Here is a 22,601-nt window from a genome sequence, read left to right as displayed (position 1 = left end):
TTCACTTAAAAAGATAGACAATGTACAGATTCATAAGACCATACCAAGCTTTAATTTAACGCCTGACGGGTGTGGACCTAGAGTCCCAGAGGCAACAGTTTTACGTCTGAATACTCCAGCGGCACACACAAAGAAATACCAGAAAACTGGGGTTAATATACCTTCAGACATAATACCAATTGCATGAGGTAATGTACCAGAAACCATCATCCACCTCCAAATATGGAGTTGTTTTTCACTCTTTGCCAAAAGTCAGTCATCCCAATGGCATCCTCAAGCCCCTTCTTATCTGATTAACCTCTTCAACCTACATTAAAAAAACTTGTAAGAGAGCTGTGAACTATTCAACTTGCGTAAAAAAAAACCTTGTCATGATGATTTTGGCCAAATCCCATCATGCAATACAATTGGCTTTTTACAACAGGAAAGCTTAAATATGACAACAATCGATTAATAACTAACTCTGTCATTCCTTCCTTTTTATCAGAATCTGATAACAATTATAGTCCTTGGTTGGTACATAGTAGAGGCTTCAGACATTTCAGTACATAGATTAATATGATGATCAGCAGTACAATAGATCCATAATGTATTATCATTCCACATATTCCTCCAAACATGCTAAATGGCCACCATTCTCCACCTTTATTAATGTATTTCCTCCCCTACCTCTGTAATCTTCTTTATTTCTGCAGTAATATGTTCTGCTAAATCAGTAATGTTAGAAGATTCATCAGGGATGTAAGTGCAGCATTTGTGCCCTAGAATAGCACAAGTACCCCATTTCTCTGCCAGAACAAAATCTAATGCCATTCGGTTCTGGAGGATTACTACCCTCATTGCCACGGTGATGTCCTGAATGGATTGCCGTACATCCATAAAAGCCTGTGCAGTGGAATTAGCTAAAGTTTCTATAGCCGATGCCACATTTTTGAAATTATTTAGCTGTTCTAGCGACATCGTATGGAGGACAAACGATCATCCAATACCTTTCAGTTACTGAGATACCCCTCTTGACTCTCGGGGTTCCAGCTGCCTCTGTAAGATCGTGGACCACCCTCATATAGCTTTGATGTCAGACAGGACATTTTAACAGCTGTCTATAAATCACTTATAGAATTTGTACTCACCTTTAACATCAAATCCTGGTTCACCCTCACCTCTGTCAAAGACAAATCAAAGCTTTCCCGGATCATCAATCAGGCAAGCAAAATAACTGGCAAAACTCAAAATCAATTATCAGTACTCCACACCCAGGCAGTTAAAAGGAAAGCCAATCTCATTACAAAGGATCCCACCCCACCCCCTGCACAAGTCTTTCCAACTTCTGCCATCAGGCCACCGATATAAAGTCCCCCTATCCAAGAAAAACATCCCCAAAAACTCATTCATACCCATTGCCATAAACAGCTTAAATAAAAAATGAACAATGGACAAATTAACCCTGACGCATTGTCACTTTACACGTATCCACAACTTTTATCTTGTCTATTTTTACAGTTTTTAATCTTTATATTTGCTTTTAAGATCGATACACACTGTGTGTGCTCGCAGAAATCTGTGTTGTATGACTGCTTATCAGTACATTGTCCTGTCTGTATGTTGAGCCACGTCAAAGAAGATTTTCTGTTACGACAGACAATAAAGTTTTCTGAATCTGAATCTGAATCTGAACTACATAGGCTATTTAGCAGCACCCGTTCCAGTGGTCGTTCTTCCCCCATTTCCTGTCCCAAGAGCTGTCATCTCCCAATGGCACCCCTGGCAGCCACGGATACGCCCATAACCCACACACAAAATATGTTCCATTTACTGACCGTGGTGGTCCCTGAGGAGAGATTGTAGTACATGAGCTGTTTCCCAAATATGCCCCTTTCTCTGGGTAGTTGCAATGACATGAGGTATTTAATGGTATATGAGGGTCGCTTATTATTCTCAACCGTGGTATCTTCCCTGCCTTAGTTTCATTCACCCTCCATCCTGGTTTAAACGGTGGTGTGTACCATCCTTTAAAATGATCATATATAAGTCCCCCATATCTATGGGTCCCATTTACCTGTGGCTTGATCACTCGGCAACTACTAGACGCTGTAGTATTGCGAAAACAGAGTAGGGCCAACCCCAGAATAAAAGTGGGGTCAATAGCCCCATTGTCCTTCTTGGTTCCCCGAACCATTTACAGTCACTCAGATGAATCCAGCGCGGTGATCTTCACTCTTCTTGGCGGTTGATGTTGTTGATACCACTTTGTACAGTTCTGTTCAACAGTTTCAATTCCTTCCGTCCCAATGCATTATCAGTGTGTAGTCTGACAGTATGAACTCGTCCCTGTGTTCAACAGGTAGTGGTCTCTGCGCTTCACGTACCTTAGAATGCAGACCTGGCAAGGCATGGGTTAATTGGTGTGTATACATAATTAGTTAATCACTGAGGGCCTGTAGGTGAAACTTCCACACTTGAGTCGCACCACCAGTGGGTACGTAGCCTGTGGTCACCCTCAGTTCACAGACGCTGCAGTTGTACAGGGTCTTGGTGAGACCACACCTGGAGTATTGCGTGCAGTTTTGGTCTCCAAATCTGAGGAAGAACATTATTGCCATAGAGGGAGTGCAGAGACGGTTCACCAGACTGATTCCTGGGATGTCAGGACTGTTTTATGAAGAAAGACTGGATAGACTTGGTTTATACTCTCTAGAATTTAGGAGATTGAGGGGGGATCTTATAGATACTTACACAACTCTTAAGGGGTTGGACAGGCTAAATGCAGGTAGATTGCTCCCGATGTTGGGTAAGTCCAGGACAAGGGGTCACGGCTTAAGGATAAGGGGGAAATCCTTTAAAAACCGAGATGAGAAGAACATTTTTCACACAGAGAGTGGTGAATCTCTATAACTCTCTGCCACAGAGGGTAGTTGAGGCCAGTTCATTGGCTATATTTAAGAGGAAGTTAGATGTGGCCCTTGTGGCCAAGGGGATCAGAGGGTATGGAGAGAAGGCAGGTACGGGATACTGAGTTGGATGATCAGCCATGATCATATTGAATGGCGGTGCAGGCTCGAAGGGCCGAATGGCCTACTCCTGCACCTAATTTCTATGTTTCTATGTTTCTATAGCATCCTTCCCACAGCTCGCAGTCACCCAGCCCTGCGTCACCTGCAAATCTGCCAATGCCACCATCGCCATCACATTGTATTACATCGACATACTTGGTTTCTCGCAGATCTGATGGCTATCAATGTCCCAAGATAGGCGAACAATAGCGACATGTCCATCGCAATCTATCCTAGAAAGGGATTTCTTAAAAGAACGAAGCTAACGTGTTATCTTTTATGCACCATACTGACAACCTTACAGTGGTGAAAATGAACCCACGCATGTCTCCCCTCCACCTTTTCTGCGGTAGGGGTTGTTAGAAGGACATGCTAATGCCTTCCCACCGAATGTCCAGTCTATTCCTCATCCAATTCCTGATTATTACACAAGTACCAGGTTCAATTTCTGACGTGGTGGTTCTATTGTACATCCTTCAATGCCCTGGTTAACGATAAAACATAATTAGTCATTTCCATTGTCATGTGATGAAAGTGAACAGCCTTTGGAGTATTCTGGTTCCATGTTGCCCCCAGTGGATGGTCATATAACATCTCTGCTGAATTCCTTTTATTGTCATTCAAACAAACAAAAGTTTGAACAAAATGTTGGTCCCTGCAGTCATTCCAGCAAAAACAAAATACACAGTTCCACACAACATCCTGCACAGTGAATCTCCAAACACCTCCTTACTGTAATGGAAGGCAAAAGTCCTATCTCTCTCTCTCTCTTCTTATCTGTTCCACTGGAGAAAGCCTGTCTGAGAGAAATACAAGCCACATGATCTTGTGAAGTATCTCAGCAAGCAATGTAATAGCAATTAGTTCTTTCATGCAGGAGAGCTTAAATATGACAACAATCAATAACTAACACTTTCAATCAAGCAACTGAACCATCCTATCACCAACTAGTGAACGGTCCTGAGCTACCATCTACCTCATTGGTGACCCTCGGACTATGTTTAACTGGACTTTATCTTGCACAATGTTATTCCTTTTATCTGTACACTGTGGACGGCCCGAATGTAATCATGTATTGTCTTTCCGATGACTGGATAGCACGCAACAAAAAGCCTTTCACTGTACCTCGGTACACATGACAATAAACTAAACTAAAACTGTCTACTTGTGTCACTGTTTTCATGTTAATATAGACTTGTATCTTTAGGTTCCTCTGTTCTACAACACTCACCAAGGCCCTACCATTTACTGTACAAGTCACGGCTTGGTTTGTTCTGCCAAAATGCAATATCTCACATTTATCTGAATTAGAAACATAGAAATATAGAAAATAGGTGCAGGAGGAGGCCATTTGGCCCTTCGAGCCAGCACCGCCATTCATTGTGATCATGGCTGATCATCCCCAATCAATAACCCGTGTCTGCCTTCTCCCCATATCCCTCGACTCCACTAGCCCCTAGAGCTCTATCTAACTCTCTCTTAAATCCATCCAGTGATTTGGCCTCCACTGCCCTCTGTGGCAGGGAATTCCACAAATTCACAACTCTCTGGGTGAAAAAGTTTTTTCTCACCTCAGTCTTAAATGGCCTCCCCTTTATTCTAAGACTGTGGCCCCTGGTTCTGGACTCGCCCAACATTGGGAACATGTTTCCTGCATCTAGCTTGTTCAGTCCTTTCATAATTTTCTATGTTTCTATTAAACTGCATCTGTTGTTCCTTGGCCAAGCTGATGAGAACAGGGGGCGGCACGGTGGCGCAGCAGGAGAGTTGCTGCCCTACAGCGGCAGAGACCCGGGTTCGCTCCTGACTATGTGTGCTGTCTGTACGGAGTTTGTACGTGGCCTGCGTGTGTTCCCCCGGGAGCTCCGGTTTCCTCCCACACTCCAGCACCCGTAGTCAGGATGGAACCCGGATCTCTGGCGCTGTAAGGCAACAACTCTATCTCTGCGCCACCATGCCACCCGTCTCCAGCACTCGGTGCCTTTTTTGTAAACCAGCGTCTGCAGTTCCTCGTGTTTCTCTTACGTTGCATTCAGGACTTATTAAGCAACTATTTGGAAATTTAAACTTTATAAAAACAATGTTTTTTTTAATATTCAGGTCCGAAAACGCCTAAAGAATGAACCGAATGTGTGTTGCACTGCCATAACTAACTCAGCGGACCGCATCGTCCTGGGCATTGCAGAGACAAACAGGTAACGCATGCTGTGTGTTTAGATCAGTGACGGAGAGATACAGAACATAGAGTCACACTGCATGGAGACGGGCCCTACAGGCTCGGATATTAGCCCGAGACACCCTGTATATTGAGCTAAATTGGTTTGTCCCGTACGGGATCGCCCTTGTCCCATATTGAACAGCTACCACTCGGGTCGAGGGGACTATCTCACCCGCCCCGACGTAGTGCAGCCCATGGAGTGCAGCAGCAGCAGCAGCAGCGCCTCGCCCACGACCCAGTCGGTCGGTCTATAGCCCAACCAGCTCATGGCCGCTCATCAGTTCATGAGTTGGACGGGGCACCGGACTTTGCGCGCGATGTCGCGCGGCCCGGGCCAAAACTCCTCAGCTGGCCCGCCGGCTGGGCTTTGTGTGCAGTCCAGCACCCGGGGCCAAATCATCATTCACCCAGCCATGGCCCAGTCGGTCGACGGATTGCCGTCGGGAATTTGTCCCTTATTTTGATCTTTTGTCCCTTATTTGGGAGTGAGAAAGTTGGCAACCCTACTTCAGACCAACTTGCCCATGCTGACCAAAATGCCCCATCTACCACGTCTAGGGAAGGTTGGTTGTTAGCTAATTAGAATCCTAAAGCAAGGAAGCAAGCCCTTCGGCCCACTGAGTCCGCACCAACCAGCGTTCCCCGCGCACTATCACGATCCTACGCACACTAGGGACAATTTCCATTTACACCAAGCCAATTAACCGACAAACCTGCACGTCTTTGGAGTGTGGGAGGAAACCGGAGATCTCGGAGAAAACCCACGCAGGTCATGGGGAGAACGTACAGACTCCATACAGACAGCACCCGTAGTCGGGATCGAACCCGGGTCTCTGGCGCTGTGAGGCAGCAACTCTACCGCTGCGCCACCGTGCTAGCCTAATGTTAGTGTGCTCGCTTTAACTACTAATTGTGTGAGACTAGGAGTCTATCATGTTTAAGAAAAAACTGTAGATGCTGGAAAAATCGAAGGTGGACAAAAATCCTGGAGAAACTCAATGGGTGAGGCAGCATCCATGGAGCAAAGGAATAGGTGACGTTTCGGGTCTCGACACGAAACATCACCTAGTCCTTCGCTCTATAGCTGCTGCCTCACCCATTGAGTTTCTCCAGGATTTTTATCTACCCAGGAGTCTATCATAGGTATAGTATGAATGATGAACTGTGACGGACTGGTGCTGTCCACAAGGAATGAGGAATTAATTTGCTGTGGTAAACATTTCTACTCAAAGTGATATTGCAAACCTTCTTAGAATTGAAATAGAATCATTATCTGAAATGCATATCCTATTATTAGCTGTTTTTACAAAGTTGTTGTCAACAAATAACAAGCCCTCTTGAATTCAGTAGCGAACACATATTAAAATCTATCTCTGATTGTGTCACTTCCGGCTGTCTGCCTTCCACAGCTTCCAACTTATCGTTCCCCAGCCCCTCATACAAGATACAAGATACATTTATATTGTCACATGTGCCAGTTGGCGCAGTGAAATGTAATCACCATACAGCCATACAATAAAATAAAGAACACAACACACGATAGAGTCCAACATAAAACATCCCCACACAGCAGAATCAAATGTTTCCCACTGTGAGGGAAGGCACCAAAGTCAGTCTCTTCCTCTGATGTTCACCCGTGGTTGGGGCCTCCGGAGCCCTCCGCATTAGCCGCTACGGGCAGCCCGCCGCTCAGGCCCGCTCGCCAGAATGTTGGCACTCCGACGTCGGAACGGAAGGCCAACCTCAGCGGCTTAGACCTCCAAAAACGACCGCTTCCCACCGGAGTCCGCAGCTCACAACGTCCCCAGACCGCGCCGGACAGAGATTCAACACTGGCGGCTCTCGGCAAAGGGCCCCAGGGACTATGCGATGTCGGTCAGTGTCGCCCAGGCTGGGAGCTCCGCAACCACAGCTCCATGATGTTAGAGCAGTGGGCCCAATGCTCCGGAGCTTCAAACGGCGAACCAGGTAGGTATCGCCCGCTCCACGGTGAATCCAGCACGCGCTGCCGCTGCCGAAGCTCTGGTCCAGCCCCCGGTCTCCGGTAGGAAATCCATATGGTAGGCCGCGAGGTGGGGGGGGGAGGCGAGGACGTGACTTGGAGAAATAGTCACATCCTCGCCAGGAAGCGACTAGGAAACGGTTTCCCCCTTACCCTACCCCCCTCCCCCACATAGAAAAACGAAAGTATCCCCAAAACAAAACTGTTTAGACAAACTAAAATTACAAATAGATAGGAAAAAACGGCCAGGCTGTAGGCAGAGGCGCCTTCAATGCAGCTCCCCTAGCGATTCTCCTGGCCTGAGTTTATCTTCTCCCCAACATAAGAGATCAGTGTGCAAAATTAGAGCACATGGTATTGGGGGAGTAGGGGATGGACATGGATAGAGAACTGGTTGGCAGACAGGAAGCAAAGAGTTGGGATTAACGGATCGTTTTCAGAATGGCAGGGAGTGACTAGTGGGGTACCGCAAGGCTCGGTGCTGGGACCCCAGTTATTTACAATACATATTAACAATTTAGACGAGGGAATAAAATGTGACATCTCCCAGTTAGCGGGTGACACAAAGCTGGGTGGCAGTGTGAGATGTGAGGATGCTATGAGGCTGCAGGGTGACTTGGATAGGTTGGGTGAGTGGGCAGATGCATGGCACATGCAGTATGATGTGGATAAATGTGAGGTTTGATGGCAAGAACAGGAAACATAGAAACATAGGTGCAGGAGTAGGCCATTCGGCCCTTCGAGCCTGCGATATGATCATGGCTGATCATCCAACTCAGTATCCCATCCCTGCCTTCTCTCCATACCCCCTGATCCCTTTAGCCACACGGGCCACATCCAACTCCCTCTTAAATATAGCTAATGAACTGGCCTCAACTACCTTCTGAGGCAGAGAATTCCACAGATTCACCACTCTATGTGTGAAAAAAAATGTTTTTCTCATCTCGGTCCTAAAAGACTTCCCCCTTATCCTTAAACTGTGTGACCCCTTGTTCTGGACTTCCCCAACATCAGGAATAATCTTCCTGCATCTAGCCTGTCCAACCCCTGAAGAATTTTGTAAGTTTCAATAAGATCCCCCCTCAATCTTCTAAATTCTAGCGTGTACCTGGCAGATTATTATCTGAATGGTGTCAGATTAGGAAAAGGGGAGGTGCAACGAGACCTGGGTGTGCTTGTACATCAGTCACTGAAAGTAAGCATGCAGGTACAGCAGGCAGTGAAGAAAGCCAATCTGAGTTCACCTTCATTGCGAGAGGATTTGAGTAAAGGAACAAGGAGGTCCTACTATAGTTGTACAGGGCCCCGGTGAGACCACACCTGGAGTATTTTGTGCTGTTTTGGTCTCCTAATTTGAGGAGAGACATTCTTGCTATTGAGGGAGTGCAGCGTAGGTTCACCAGGTTAATTTCCCTGATGGCGGGACTGATGTATGATGAAAGAATGGGTCGACTGGGCTTACAGTCACTGGATTATAGAAGGATAAGAGGGGATCTTATAGAAACATATAACATTCTTAAAGGATTGGACTGGAGAAACTTTCCCGATGTTGGGGGAGTCCAGAACGAGGGGTCACAGTTTAACAATAAGGGGTAAACCATTTAGGACTGAGGTGAGGACACACTTTTTCCATCCAGAGAGTTGTTAATCTGTAGAATTATGTGTCACAGAAGGCAATGGAGGCCAATGCACTGGAAGTTTTCAAGAGAGAGTTAGATTTAGCTCTCAAGGCTAATGGAATCGAGGGATATGGGGAAAAAAGCAGGAACGGGGTACTGATTTTGGATGATCAGCCATGATCGCATTGAATGGTGGTGCTGGCTCGAAGGGCCGAATGGCCAACACCTGCACCTTCATTCTATGTTTCTATATTTCTATAGATAAACACAACAGACACATTGTTTCTGCCTGCTTCTGTCCCTGGAATAATTTCCACTTACCTCGACTCCATCCTACCCTTTTTAAGGAGGAACTGCAGATGTTGGAAAATCGAAGGTAGACATAAGTGCTGGAGAAACTCAGCGGGTGCAGCAGCATCTATGGAGCGAAGGAAATAGGCAACGTTTCGGGCTGAAACCCTGAAGGGGAAATCCTGAAGGGTTTCAGCCCGAAACGTTGCCTATTTCCTTCGCTCCATAGATGCTGCTGCACCCGCTGAGTTTCTCCAGCACTTTTGTCTACCTTCCATCCTACCTTCCCTAGTCCAACCTCTCCCGACCTATATCCATGTTACCTCACAAGCCCTTCGTCTCTTTCATGACCTTCCGCTTTCCGAGCCCCCACTCACTCATCTTTACCATGGATGTTCATTCACTATGCTCCTCCATCCCCCACCAGGAAGGCCTTGAAGCCCCGTTTCCTCCTCGACTGTACAACCGGACTATTTCTCTCTACCACACCTGGAGTATTGTGTGCAGTTTTGGTCCCATAATTTGAGGAAGGACATTCTTGTTATTGAGGGAGTGCAGCGTAGGTTCACCAGGTTAATTCCCGGGATGGCGGGACTGTCATATGCTGAGAGAATGGAGCAGCTGGGCTTGTACACTCTGGAGTTTAGAAGGATGAGAGGATATCTCATTGAAACATATAAGATTGTTATGGGCTTGGACATGCTAGAGGCAGGAAACATGTTCTCGATGTTGGGGGAGTCCAGAAGCAGGGGCCACAGTTTAAGAATAAGGAGTAAGCCATTTAGAACGGAGACGAGGAAACACTTTCTCCCACAGAGAGTGGTGAGTCTGTGGAATTCTCTGCCTCAGAGGGCGGTGGAGGCAGGTTCTCTGGGTACTTGCAAGAGAGAGCTAGATAGGGCTCTTAAAAATAGCGTAGTCAGGGGATATGGGGAGAAGGCAGGAACGGGGTACTGATTGGGGATGATCAGCCGTGATCACATTGAATGGCGGTGCTGGCTCGAAGGGCCGAATGGCCTACTCCTGCAACTATTGTCTATTGTCTGCTAACACTCTTCCTCCGCCTAATGAAGTTGGTTCTCACTCTCAACTTCTCCGGCTCCTCGCACAGCTAACCAGACTACACTTCCTCCCTCCCTACCTCCTGCAAAGAGCCCTATTCACAATTCCTCCGTCTACGCCACATCTTCGCCCAAGATGATGTGTTCCATACGAAACTTACAAAATTCTTAAGGGGTTGGACAGGCTAGATGCAGGAAGATTGTTCCCAATGTTGGGGAAGTCCAGGACAAGGGGTCACAGCTTAAGGATAAGGGGGAAATCCTTTAAAACCGAGATGAGAAGACCTTTTTTCACACAGAGAGTGGTGAATCTCTGGAACTCTCTGCCACAGAGGGTAGTTGAGGCCAGTTCATTGGCTATATTTAAGAGGGAGTTAGATGTGGCCCTTGTGGCCAAGGGGATCAGGGGGTATGGAGAGAAGGCAGGTACGGGATACTGAGTTGGATGATCAGCCATGATCATATTGAATGGCGGTGCAGGCTCGAAGGGCCGAATGGCCTACTCCTGCACCTAATTTCTATGTTTCTATGTTTCTATACCAGCAAATCCGCGATGTCCTCATTCTGGGGATCCCTTCTTCCATCATAGACGAGGCCCTCATCATAGACGAGGCCCTCACTCGGTATGATGGAAGGTGTCTCTTCGGTACTCTGCAGCCCCCACCGTGCTTCCCCCCCCCCCCCCTCCCCCCAGTCGCAACATGGACAGTGTCCCCCTAGACTTCACCTTTCACCCCATCAGTTAGCACATACAGCACAAAATCCTCCGACATTTTCGCCACCATCATCGGGATCCCACTACTGGCCACATCTTCCCGTCTCTGCCCCTATCCACAGAGACCGTTCCAAAGACATGCAGGTTTGTAGGATAATTGGCCTCTAATCTGTCTCCAGTGTGTAGGATAGAACTTGTATATGTTGGTTGGAGCGGACTCTGGAGGGTGGGGTTACTCAGCGGGTCAGGCAGCATCTGTGGAGAACATGGATAGGTGACGTTTCACAGGGTGCTGGAGTAACTCAGCGGGTCAGGCAGCATCTGTGGAGAACATGGAGAGGTGATGTTTCGGGTCAGGACACCTCTTCAGATATCAAGTTTGCTGATGACACTGTGGTGGTGGGCCTGATCTCCGATTACGATCAGAAGGCCTACCGGGAGGAGGTGGCTAATCTGGCACTCTGGTGTCAGGACAGCAGCCTCCTCTTGAATATCAAAAAAACTAAGGAGCTGATTGTAAACTTTGAAAGGGCACAGCATCCGAGGACTGGAGATAAATGGGATTACTGTGGATAGGGTGAGCTGCTTTAAATACCTGGAAGTCCACATCACAGAGGATCTGACATGGACACGCTGCCACATTGGTGAGTAAGGCAAGGCAGCACCTTTAACACCTCAGGCAGCTGAGGAAATTCAGTCTCTCTGAGGATCCTTTAGTGCTTCTACTCTGGGGCTGTAGAAAGCATCTTGTCCGGCAACATCACAATCTGGTTTGGGAACAGCTCTGCCCAGGACAGGAAGGCTCTGCAGAGAGTAGTGCGTTCGGCCGAACGCACCATGGGAACTACACTCGCCCCCCTGCAGGACCCATACATCAGAAGGTGCAGCTCCAGAGCCAGCATCATTATGGGGGACCCCTACCACCCCAGCAACAGACTTTTCCAGCTGCTACGGTCAGGCAAACGCTGCGGAAACAGAGAGGATGAGACGGAGTTTCTTCCCACAGGCCATCATGACTGTAAACTCTTACCTCACCAAGGACTAATTTACTGTTGTGTTGTGTCTTTTGTATAAAATTATTTTCTAACGTAAATACTGGTTCTGTTCTGTTCTGTATTTTTTTGCACAATCCGCAGGCATTGTCACTTTCATTTCACTGCGCATCTTGTGTGTGTATGTGACTAATAACGTTGACTTGACTTGACTTGACATTGATAATGAGTTTGTTTTTCTTGTTTTGATTTATTGAAAGACTGAAGGTGTGGGACCCATTCAGAAAAGGGCACAAGACCATCCCTGGTTACAAAAACCTTAACTTTGGAACAAACAATTCTGTACATTTGACAGATGGTGGATCAAAGGCTATAGTTCTAGCAGGTAAGGAAAGCCCATGTCTTTAAAGTAATTAGCTTTAACCGTGTTTCAAGATCAAACAATAGACAATAGGTGCAGGAGTAGGCCATTCGGCCCTTTGAGCCAGCACCGCCATTCATGTGACCATGGCTGATCATCCCCAATCTGTACCCCGTTCCTGCATTCTCCCCATATCCCCTGACTCCACTATCTTTAAGAGCCCTATCTAGCTCTCTCTCAAAATTATCCAGAGAACCGGCCTCCACCACCCTCTGAGGCAGAGAATTCTACACTCACAACTCTCTGTGTAGAAAAACACTAGCGCTATTCCACACACACTGGGGACAATTTACGGAAGCCAATCAACCTACAAACCTGCACGTCTTTGGAATGTGGGAAGAAATCGGAGAAACCCACGCGGTCACGGGGAGAACGTGTAAACTCCGTACAGACAGCACCTGTAGTCAGGACTGAACCCGGTCTCGGGTGATATAAGGCAGCAACTCCACTGCTATTATTCCACAGAGTTCCACCCTCTGGCTAAAGAAATTCCTCCTCATCTCAATTCCATGTAGAAATTTGCCCTACACTTGCCCCATTCTAAAGAGTTTTGTGTGGAGAAACAGGTCCTTCGGACTACTGAGCCCGCGCAGCCCAGCGATCCGCGCACACTAACACTAACCCCTACACACTAGGGCCAATTTACAATTATACCCAGAGAATTAACTCACAAACATGTGCGTCTTTGCACTGTGGGAGGAAACTGACGCAGGTCACGGGGAGAACGTACAAACTCCGTACAGACAGCACCAGTGGTCAGGATGGAACTCGAGTAAGGCAGCAACTCTACAGCTGCACCACCGTGCCGGCAATGAATTCCGCAGATTTCCACTCTCTGACTGGAAATTCTTCATTCCATGTAACCTCCATTCCATGTAAAAGTTTGGCCCATTCAAAAAAGCTGGAGCTGAAGAAGTTTACAGAGCAAGGAGAGGGGTTAGCTGGCTTGCTCTTGCTGAGCATGGATGGACTCAATGGGCCAAATGGCCACCAATTACTTGACAACCATTTGGTGAGTTTGTGACCTGCCGGGTTTTCAATTTAATACCTGGGTGTAGAATGGCTTCTTGGCTGAAGTTCAAGTGGACCTAGTCTTGTGTACCATACAATTGTCTGAAGTGCACAATAAGATTTGTTATTGATTGCAGCCCAGAATAGTGAATTACTTGCACAAGCTTGCAATTACTTAGCAGAAAAATACAGGCCTTACACACTGCACGAAAATACCATGATCAAGTTTACCACAAACAGGTTTACCTCCAACAAGATACCATTATCAATACCAACAGCAGTTCATTATTTGCAGTGTAATAAACTTAATTCCTAATTGACCAAAGAAAAACCCATAGCCTCAGAATAAAAGGACATACCTTTAGAAAGGAGATGAGGAGGATTTAATCAGGGGGTGGTGAATCTGTGGAATTTTTAAGGTGGAGATTCATAGATTCTTGATTAGTACGGGTGTCAGGGATCATGGGGAGAAGGCAGGAGAATGGGGTTGAGGGGGAGATATAGATCATCCATAATTGAATGGCAGAGTAGACAATAGGTGCAGGAGTAGGCCGTTCGGCCCTTGGAGCCAGCACCGCCATTCAATGTGATCATGGCTGATCATCCACAATCAGTACCCTGTTCCACCCTTCTCCCCGTATCCCCCAATGTTTCGCTATCTTTAAGAGCCCTATCTAGATGGGCCGAATGGCCTAAATTCCACTCCTGGCATTTATGAAACAATGTGACAGAAATTCCATATAATCGACTATGAAATAAAAAGGGCAACGTTGAGCATGGTTCATCATATAACTCCAACTGTGCTTTGGGCTTTAGAGAAATAGCATGGAAACAGGTCCTTCACCCACCGAGTCCGCACCAACCAGCCACCATCCCGTGCACTAAAACTGTTCTTGCACACTAGGGACAACTTACAATTTTACCGAAGCCAATTAACCTACAAACCTGCATGTCTTTGTAGTGTGGGAGTAAACCGGAGCACCTGGAGAAAACCCACGTGGTCACAGGGAGAACGTCAAACATCATACAGACAGCTCCCGTAGTCAGGATCTTAAAACCCATATTCATTAAACACTGCCTCCATCTCCTAAAAGCTGTGCCCTCTAGTATTTGCTTTTTCCACGTTATGAAAAAGATTTTGACTGTCTACATAGACAATAGACAATAGGTGCAGGAGTAAGCCATTCGGCCCTTCAAGCCAGCAGCGCCCTTCAATGTGATCATATAACCATATAACAATTACAGCACGGAAACAGGCCATCTCGACCCTTCTAGTCCATGCCTAACACGTACTCTCCCCTAGTCCCATATACCTGCGCTCAGACCATAACCCTCCATTCCTTTCCCGTCCATATAACTATCCAATTTATTTTTAAATTATAAAAACAAACCTGCCTCCACCACCTTCACTGGAAGCTCATTCCACACAGCCACCACTCTCTGAGTAAAGAAGTTCCCCCTCATGTTACCTCTAAACTTCTGTTCCTTAATTCTCAAGTCATGTCCCCTTGTTTGAATCTTCCCTACTCTCAGTGGGAAAAGCTTATCCACGTCAACTCTGTCTATCCCTCTCATCATTTTTAAAGACCTCTATCAAGTCCCCCCTTAACCTTCTGCACTACAAAGAATAAAGTCCTAACTTGTTCAACCTTTCTCTGTAACTTAGTTGCTGAAACCCAGGCAACATTCTAGTAAATCTCCTCTGTATTCTCTCTATTTTGTTGACCTTTCACCATCTCCAGAATTGGTCTCATACAATTTTAACATTACATCCAATTCTATACTCAATTCTGATTTATAAATAAAAAGCAAACCAAAAGCTTCCACCACCTTCACTCGAAGCTCATTCCACACAGGGACCACTGTGCACAGTAAAGAAGTTCCCCCTCATGTTACCTCTAAACTTCTGTCCCTTAATTCTCAAGTCATGTCCCCTTGTTTGAATGTTCCCTACTCTCAGTGGGGAAAGCTTATCCACGTCAACTCTGTCTGTCCCTCTCATCATTTTAAAGACCTCTATCTAGTCCCCCCTTAACCTTCTCGCTCCAAAGAATAAAGCCCTAACTTGTTCAACCTTTCTCTGTAACTTAGTTGCTGAAACCCAGGCAACATTCTAGTAAATCTCCTCTGTACTCTCTCTATTTTGTTGACATCCTTCCTATAATTAGGTGACCAAAATTGTACACCATACTCCAGAATTGGCCTCACCAATGCCTTGTACAATTTTAACATCACTTCCCAACTTCTATACTCAATGCTCTGATTTATAAAGGCCAGCACACCAAAAGCTTTCTTTACCACCCTATCGACATGAGATTCCACTTTCAGGGAACTGTGCACAGTTATTCCCAGATCCCTCTGTTCACCTGCATTCTTCAATTCCCTACCATTTACCATGTACGTCCTATTTTGATTTGTCCTGCCAAGATGTAGCACCTCACACTTATCAGCATTAAACTCCATCTGCCATCTTTCAGCCCACTCTTAAAACTGGCTTAAATCTCTCTGTAGACTTTGAAAATCTACTTCATTATCCACAACACCACCTATCTTAGTATCATCTGCATACTTACTAATCCAATTTACCACACCATCATCCAGATCATTAATGTACATGACAAACAACACTGAGGCACCCCACTAGTCACCGGCCTCCAACCTGACAAACAGCCATTCACCATTACTCTCTGGCATCTCCCATTCAGCCACTGTTGAATCCATCTTGCTACTCCCCCATTAATACCCAACCATTGAACCTTCTTAACCAACCTTCCGTGAGGAACCTTGTCAAAGGCCTTACTGAAGTCCATATATACAACATCCACTGCTTTACCCTCGTCAATTTCCAGAGTAACCTCTTCAAAAAATTCAAGAAGATTAGTCAAATTGGGGATGATCATGGCTGATCATCCCCAATCAGTACCCCATTCCTGCCTTCTCCCCATATCCCCTGACTCCGCTATCTTCAAAAGCCCTATCTAGCTCTCTCTTGAAAGTTTCCAGAGAACCGGCCTCACCGCCCTCTGAGGCAGAGAATTCCACAGATTCTGTGAGAAAAAGTGTTTCCTCGTCTCCGTTCTAAATGGCTTACCCCTTATTCTTAAACTGTGGCCCCTGGTTCTGGACTCCCCCAACATTGGGAACATGTTTCCTGCCTCTAGCGTGTCCAAACCATTAATAATCTTATATGTTTCAATAATGCTTCTCATCATTTTATATACTTCCATCAGGTCTCCGTACAACCTTTGGAGTTCCAGTAAAAACATTCCAAGTCTGTATAACCTCTCCCTGTATCCAACACCTCCTTATCCAGGCATCATTCTGGTAAATCTCCTCTGCACCATTTCCAAAGCCACCACATCCTATCTTTAAAGGGACGATCAGAATTGTGCACAATACTTCAAAATGCAGCCAAACCAAACTTCTATGAACCTGCAATAGACCCAGAGAACATGGATAGGTGACGGTTTGGGATAAAAGGGTTCTGACGTGAAGCGTCATCTATTCTTTTTCTGCCTGACCCACTGAGTTACTCCAGCATTTTGTGTCTATCTTCGGTATAAACTAACATTTGCAGTTCCTTCCTACACATACATTTACATCCGAGTCATTCATATAAATATCACAATTGCCGATTAATTTGACCTTATAGACAATGGGTGCAGGAGTAGGCCGTTCGGCCCTTCGAGCCAGCACCGCCATTCAATGTGATCATGGCTGATCATCCCCAATCAGTACCCCGTTCCTGCCTTCTCCCCATAGCCCTTGACTCCGCTATCTTTAAGAGCCCTATCTAGCTCTCTCTTGAAAGTATCCAGAGAACCGGCCTCCACCGGCCTCTGAGGCAGAGAATTCCACAGACTCACAACTCCCTGTGAGAAAAAGTGTTTCCTCATCTCCGTTCTAATTACTCCTTATTCTTAAACTGTGGCCCCTGGTTCTGGACTCCCCCAACATCGGGAACATGTTTCCTGCCTCTAGCGTGTCCAATCCCTTAATAATCTTATATGTTTCAATAAGATACCCTCTCATCCTTCTAAACTCCAGTATACAAGCCCAGCCGCTCCATTCTATCAGCATATGACAGTCCCGCCATCCTGGGAATTAACCTTGTAAACCTACGCTGCACTCCCTCAATAACAAGATTGTCCTTCCTCAAATTAGGGGACCAAAATTGCACACAATACTCCAGTGTGGTCTCACTATGGCCCTGTACAACTGCAGAAGGACCTCTTTGCTCCCATACCTTGCGAAATACTACAGACATTATAAATTCTTGTTTGATTATAATATTTGGAGTACACTAACTCCCCTCTCTTTTTTCTTAGGCGATGTGAGTGTGTGGGATTTAGATGGCGGGAACGTTCTGTCAGTTTTTACCCCTGATAGCACCATTGCAACCATGACTCTAGCAGCTCAGAGCAACCTCATCCTACTGACAATGAGCAACCACCATGTCCTCATCACCTTAGCACTGACGCCAAAGAATAAACTGCGACTAGCTTCAGGAGGAGATATGTTTGGAGAAGCGTCTAGTAGCAGCAGCAGCGAAGATGAATCAAAGCCACTGGATCAACCACATCCAAGTGGAAACTGAAATCTAGTTGGAACAAACATGATCCATCAAAATAAGAGACGCTGTGTTCATCTTTATTGTCACGTGTACCAAGGTTTTTTTTTGCGTGCTAACCAGTCAGCGGAAAGACTATACGGGACTACAGAAGTCTAAAGAAGGAAGGGTCTCGACCCGAAACGTCACCCATCTCAGTTCAGTTCAGTTTTATTTGTCATATGTAGGTGAACACAAGGTCAACAGTACAATGAAATGTTTTTGACAAGACAACGGGTCACCTCAGCAATGATATTACAGGGATAAAATTAAGGTTAAAAAACAGATAAAAGTGACATTGGTAGATAAAAGACAACAATAAATAAAATAATCAACATATATGATGTGTTTATGAGTTCAGAAGTCTGATGGCCTGATGGTAAAAACTGTTCTTAAGTCTGGTGGTACGTGCCGCCATGCTCCTGTTTCGTCTGCCTGACAGTAACTTGGAGAACAGTCTGTGTGCTGGGTGGTTGTGGTTCTTGATGATGCTGTGTGCCTTTTGCAGGCACCGCCTGTGGAAAATGTCCTGAATGGCCCGGAGACAGTTGCCGGTGATGTGCTGTGTGCCGCCTTCACCACTCTCTGCAGTGAGTTGCGGCTGTGAGCAGAGCAGTCCCCGTACCAGACTGTGATGCAGCCTGTCAGCATTGTCCCTAGTGTGTAGGATAGTGCTAGTGTTAATCTCTTCAGAGATGCTGCCCATCCTGATGAGTTACTCCAGCATTTGGTCTTTCTTCATTGTAAACCAGCATCTGCAGTTTCTTCCTACACACACATCACAATCAAACCATCCAAAGTGTACAGATATGTTTAGTTTAGAATACAGCATGGAAACAGGCCCTTTGGCCCACCAAGTCCGTGCCAACCAGAAATCACCCAGCACACTAATGGGCCTGTTCCACTTAGGCGATTTTTTAGTCTACAACAGGCGACTAGTTTGTTGCCACATGTTCGCCAGTGGTCAACGGGAGTCGTCTCCTCAGTCGCGCAAAAAGTCGTAGCGTCTTTCTGGTCGCTGCTAAACTTTCAACATGTTGAAACATTTTTTTCCGACAGTGGATTTGACGCCAATGAGCGCAGCTTGACTTCTCCTGACGTGGGCGCTGTCATAGGTTGTCGCCCGGCAGTTGACTACGACTATAACAGTCGCCTAAAAAATCGCCAAGTGGGACAGGCCCATAACAGTATCCTACACACACTTCAAAGGTATCAAAGGTATTTTATTAGTCACATTCACATACACCCAGGTGTAGTGAAGTGAAATGCTTTTTGCCATTTTGCAGCACACAAAAAAATACAGACATGACACCAATGAGAGTCTTAAACACATAGAACATCCCCCCACAATGGCTCCCACCATGAGGGAAGGCACAAAGTCCAATCCCCAACCCCACTTGGGACAATTTACAATTATACAAAGCCAATTAGCCAACAAACCGGTACATCTTGAGTGTGGGAGGAAACTGGGGATCCCAGAGAAAACGCACGCAGGTCACGGGGAGAACGTACAAGATGCGTACAGCAGCACCCGTAGTCAGGATTGAATGCAGGATCTATGGCGATACAAGGCAGCAACTCCAGCACTGTGCCACCCTTGATAAAGGGAATGATGGTGCATAACGTCTAGTGCAAGATAAAGTCCAATCGAAGATAGTCCAAGGGTCTCCAATGAGGTAGAAAGTCATTCAGAACTGCTCTCTGGTTGTGGTAGGATGGTTCAGTTGCCTGATAACAGCTGGGAAGAAACAGCCCCCGAATCTGGAGGTGTGCGTTTGTTTTCACTCTTCTGTACCTCTTGCCTGACGGGAGAGGGGAGAAGAGGGAGTGGCCAGGGTGCGACTGGTCCTTGATGATGCTGCTGGCCTTGCCGAGGCAGCGTGAGGTGTAGATGGAGTCAATGGAAGGGAGGTTGGTTTGTGTGATGGTCTGGGCTGCGTCCACAACTCTCTGCAATTTCTTGTGGACTTGGATGGAGCTGGTCCCAAAGCAAGATTAAATATCGTAAATTCTATGCCCAAGAATTTCCACAAATATTGAAACAAAAACTATCCAATTGCATTGTATGCATGCTGTTCAAATACAGAAATACATGGTTTCCCAGCCAATTATCACTGTAATGGACCTGTCCCACATAGGAGATTTTTCAGCGGACTGACGGTGACTGTCAAGTTGCTGGAAGTCGCCTGAAAAAACGGCAACTGGAACGGCGACTGTCAGAGTGGAACACACACACACACACACACATCGCTTCCTTCACCAGCCTGATATGTAGGCGGGGGACAGGGCAAACATGGGGAGCGCTGTCTAAAAAATTCACACGGAGCAAAGCCAAGGTGATACAGACACACACCGCGATGAACAGGATGGTTGGCGCTGTAAAAAGACAACTAAAGCACAGTGTACGGTAAGTCCTTTAAAAGAGGGCGGGAGAGGGGAGAAGGAGTGGAGACAACTTTTAAGAAGTCAGAGATACACGGCTGTGAAGCTCGGCAGACATTTAACATTACCGGTTGGTTATCCTCGGTACTGAAAACTACTAACCTTTTTGTTCCCCAACGACCCAATAAAATTCACCGATCAGCACCGGCTAAAACCTACGAGAATCTTCGACCTCCTGGCGACCCGCCTACGGCACGAGAATTCTCGCTACTCTCCATGGCGGCTTCATTCTAGTCGCGCTAATTTTTCAACATGTTGAAAAATTCACGGCGACCATAATGAGGCCGCGACTAGTTCCCAGAATGCGGGAACTCCTCACGACCGTGAAGGCGACCCCCCGGCGACCACCCGCGAACATGTAGCGACCGCATAGTCTCCTGCAGTCGCCTAAAAAGTCGTCTAAGTGGGACAGGGCCATTAGTATCTTTTGATAACCAGGTAAGTACTATTTATTCCAAACAACCTGTCGGTGAGAACTCAATGAGGGCTGAGCAAAAGGAGAGGTTGAGTAGGGGACAGGGCGCATTAGTATCTTTTGATAACGTAGAGGTAAGTACTATGAGAGGAATAGAACCTGTCGGTGCCCAGAGTAGGGGAATGAGGGACCAGAGCAAAAGGGAGGGGTTTAATAGGAATCTGAGGGGCAACTTTTCACACAAAGTGTGGGGGTGGATGAACAAGCTGAACTTAGAGGTGTACAAACATCATGACATGACTTGAGAATTAAGGGACATAAGTTTAGAGGTAACATGAGGGGGGAACTTCTTTACTCAGAGAGTGGTGGCGGTGTAGAATGAATCAAAGGAGGCAGGTTCGTTTTTATCATTTAAAAATAGGATTTATATGGACGGGAAGGGAAAAGGTTATTTGATAAGCAGGTGTAGGGGGAGAATATTGTTCGGCATAACTAGAAGGGTCGAGTGGCCTGTTTCCGTGCTGGAGTATAGGTTATACAGTACTATCAAAACATTTAGACAGGTACATGGATAGGACAGGTTTAGAGGGATACGGGCCAAACGCAGGCAGAGGGGACTAGTGTAGATGGGGCATGTTGGGACAAGGGGCCTGTTTCCACGCTGTATCACTCTAGCTCTAAACCTGGTCCCAAAGAACATTTTGTTGCAAGACTCTATGACTATGACGCCTATACAAGTGACTGCAGGTGGTGAAATCAAAAGAGATAGAAGAATTAAGCCATTTGGCCCATCAAGTCTACTCCGCCATACAATCATGGCTGATCTATCTCTCCCTCCTAACCCCATACTCCTGCCTTCTCTCCATAATCCCCGACACACATGATAATAAAATCTTGAGCAAAACACAGTGTGCTGGAGGAACTCAGTGGGTCAGGCAGCATCTCTGGAGGGAATGGACAGACGACGTTTCACGTTGGGTCCCTTCTTCCGACTGATGGCGTGGGGGTGGGGGCTAATTGGGAGAAATTTAAGGAGGAAAGTGATAAATATGTAAAACCGATACAAGAAGAGACAGATATAGAAAACTTTAAGAATAAATTGTCAGAAGGTATCAAAAGAGCAGCATTAGTTTCCATACCTAAAAGTAAAGGAAGATCAAAAAGGAAAGCTGTGCCATGGTGGGACAATAAATGTAAAGAGGCGGTGGTGAATAGAAACAGAGCATTCAGATTATTAAAAATAACTCATAACTACCAACACATGATTAATTACAAACAGGCTCAGGCGATTGTAAGGAGGACTATAAGACAAACAAAAAGAGCATATTGGAGGAAGTATTGTGATTCAATTGGAAACACAACACAGGTAGGGGAGCATCTATGGAGCGAAGGAAATAGGCAACGTTTCGGCCCGAAACGTTGCCTATTTCCTTCGCTCCATAGATGCTGCCGCACCCGCTGAGATTCTCCAGCACTTTTGTCTACCTTCGATTTTCCAGCATCTGCAGTTCCTTCTCAAACATGAGATAAATTGATAGTTTAAATTACTTTGTGACGGTGGTTACGAATGTTGGTCGGGATCGGGATCTCCCAACTACAAGCAGGGGCGGTGACAAAAACTGATGCTTGTTTAGTTGTTAAAGATGCAGCCTGGAAACAGACAATCCAGCCCATCGAGTCCACGCCGAACATCCATCACCCGTTCACACTAGTCCCATGTTATTTCATAGCAAATAACAGCAAATTTCATAGCAA

General features: G+C 46.2%; 1 protein-coding gene across 1 annotated transcript in view; it reads left to right on the top strand.

Moving 5' to 3' along the window:
* si:ch211-212k18.6 (uncharacterized) overlaps positions 1–18,304 on the top strand; it is a 38,754-nt gene extending 20,450 nt beyond the window's left edge. The window contains exons 7-9 of the mRNA XM_055664644.1: positions 5,151–5,245; positions 12,209–12,333; positions 17,709–18,304. Coding sequence (XP_055520619.1) covers positions 5,151–5,245; positions 12,209–12,333; positions 17,709–17,977 — 489 coding nt within the window. The 3' untranslated portion in view covers positions 17,978–18,304. The remainder of the gene's footprint in view (positions 1–5,150; positions 5,246–12,208; positions 12,334–17,708) is intronic.
* The last annotated feature ends 4,297 nt before the right edge of the window (positions 18,305–22,601 follow it).

This window comes from Leucoraja erinacea, chromosome 41, assembly GCF_028641065.1.
Source record: "Leucoraja erinacea ecotype New England chromosome 41, Leri_hhj_1, whole genome shotgun sequence".
NCBI lineage: Eukaryota > Metazoa > Chordata > Chondrichthyes > Rajiformes > Rajidae > Leucoraja > Leucoraja erinaceus.
This window is presented reverse-complemented; position numbering and strand designations above follow the sequence as displayed.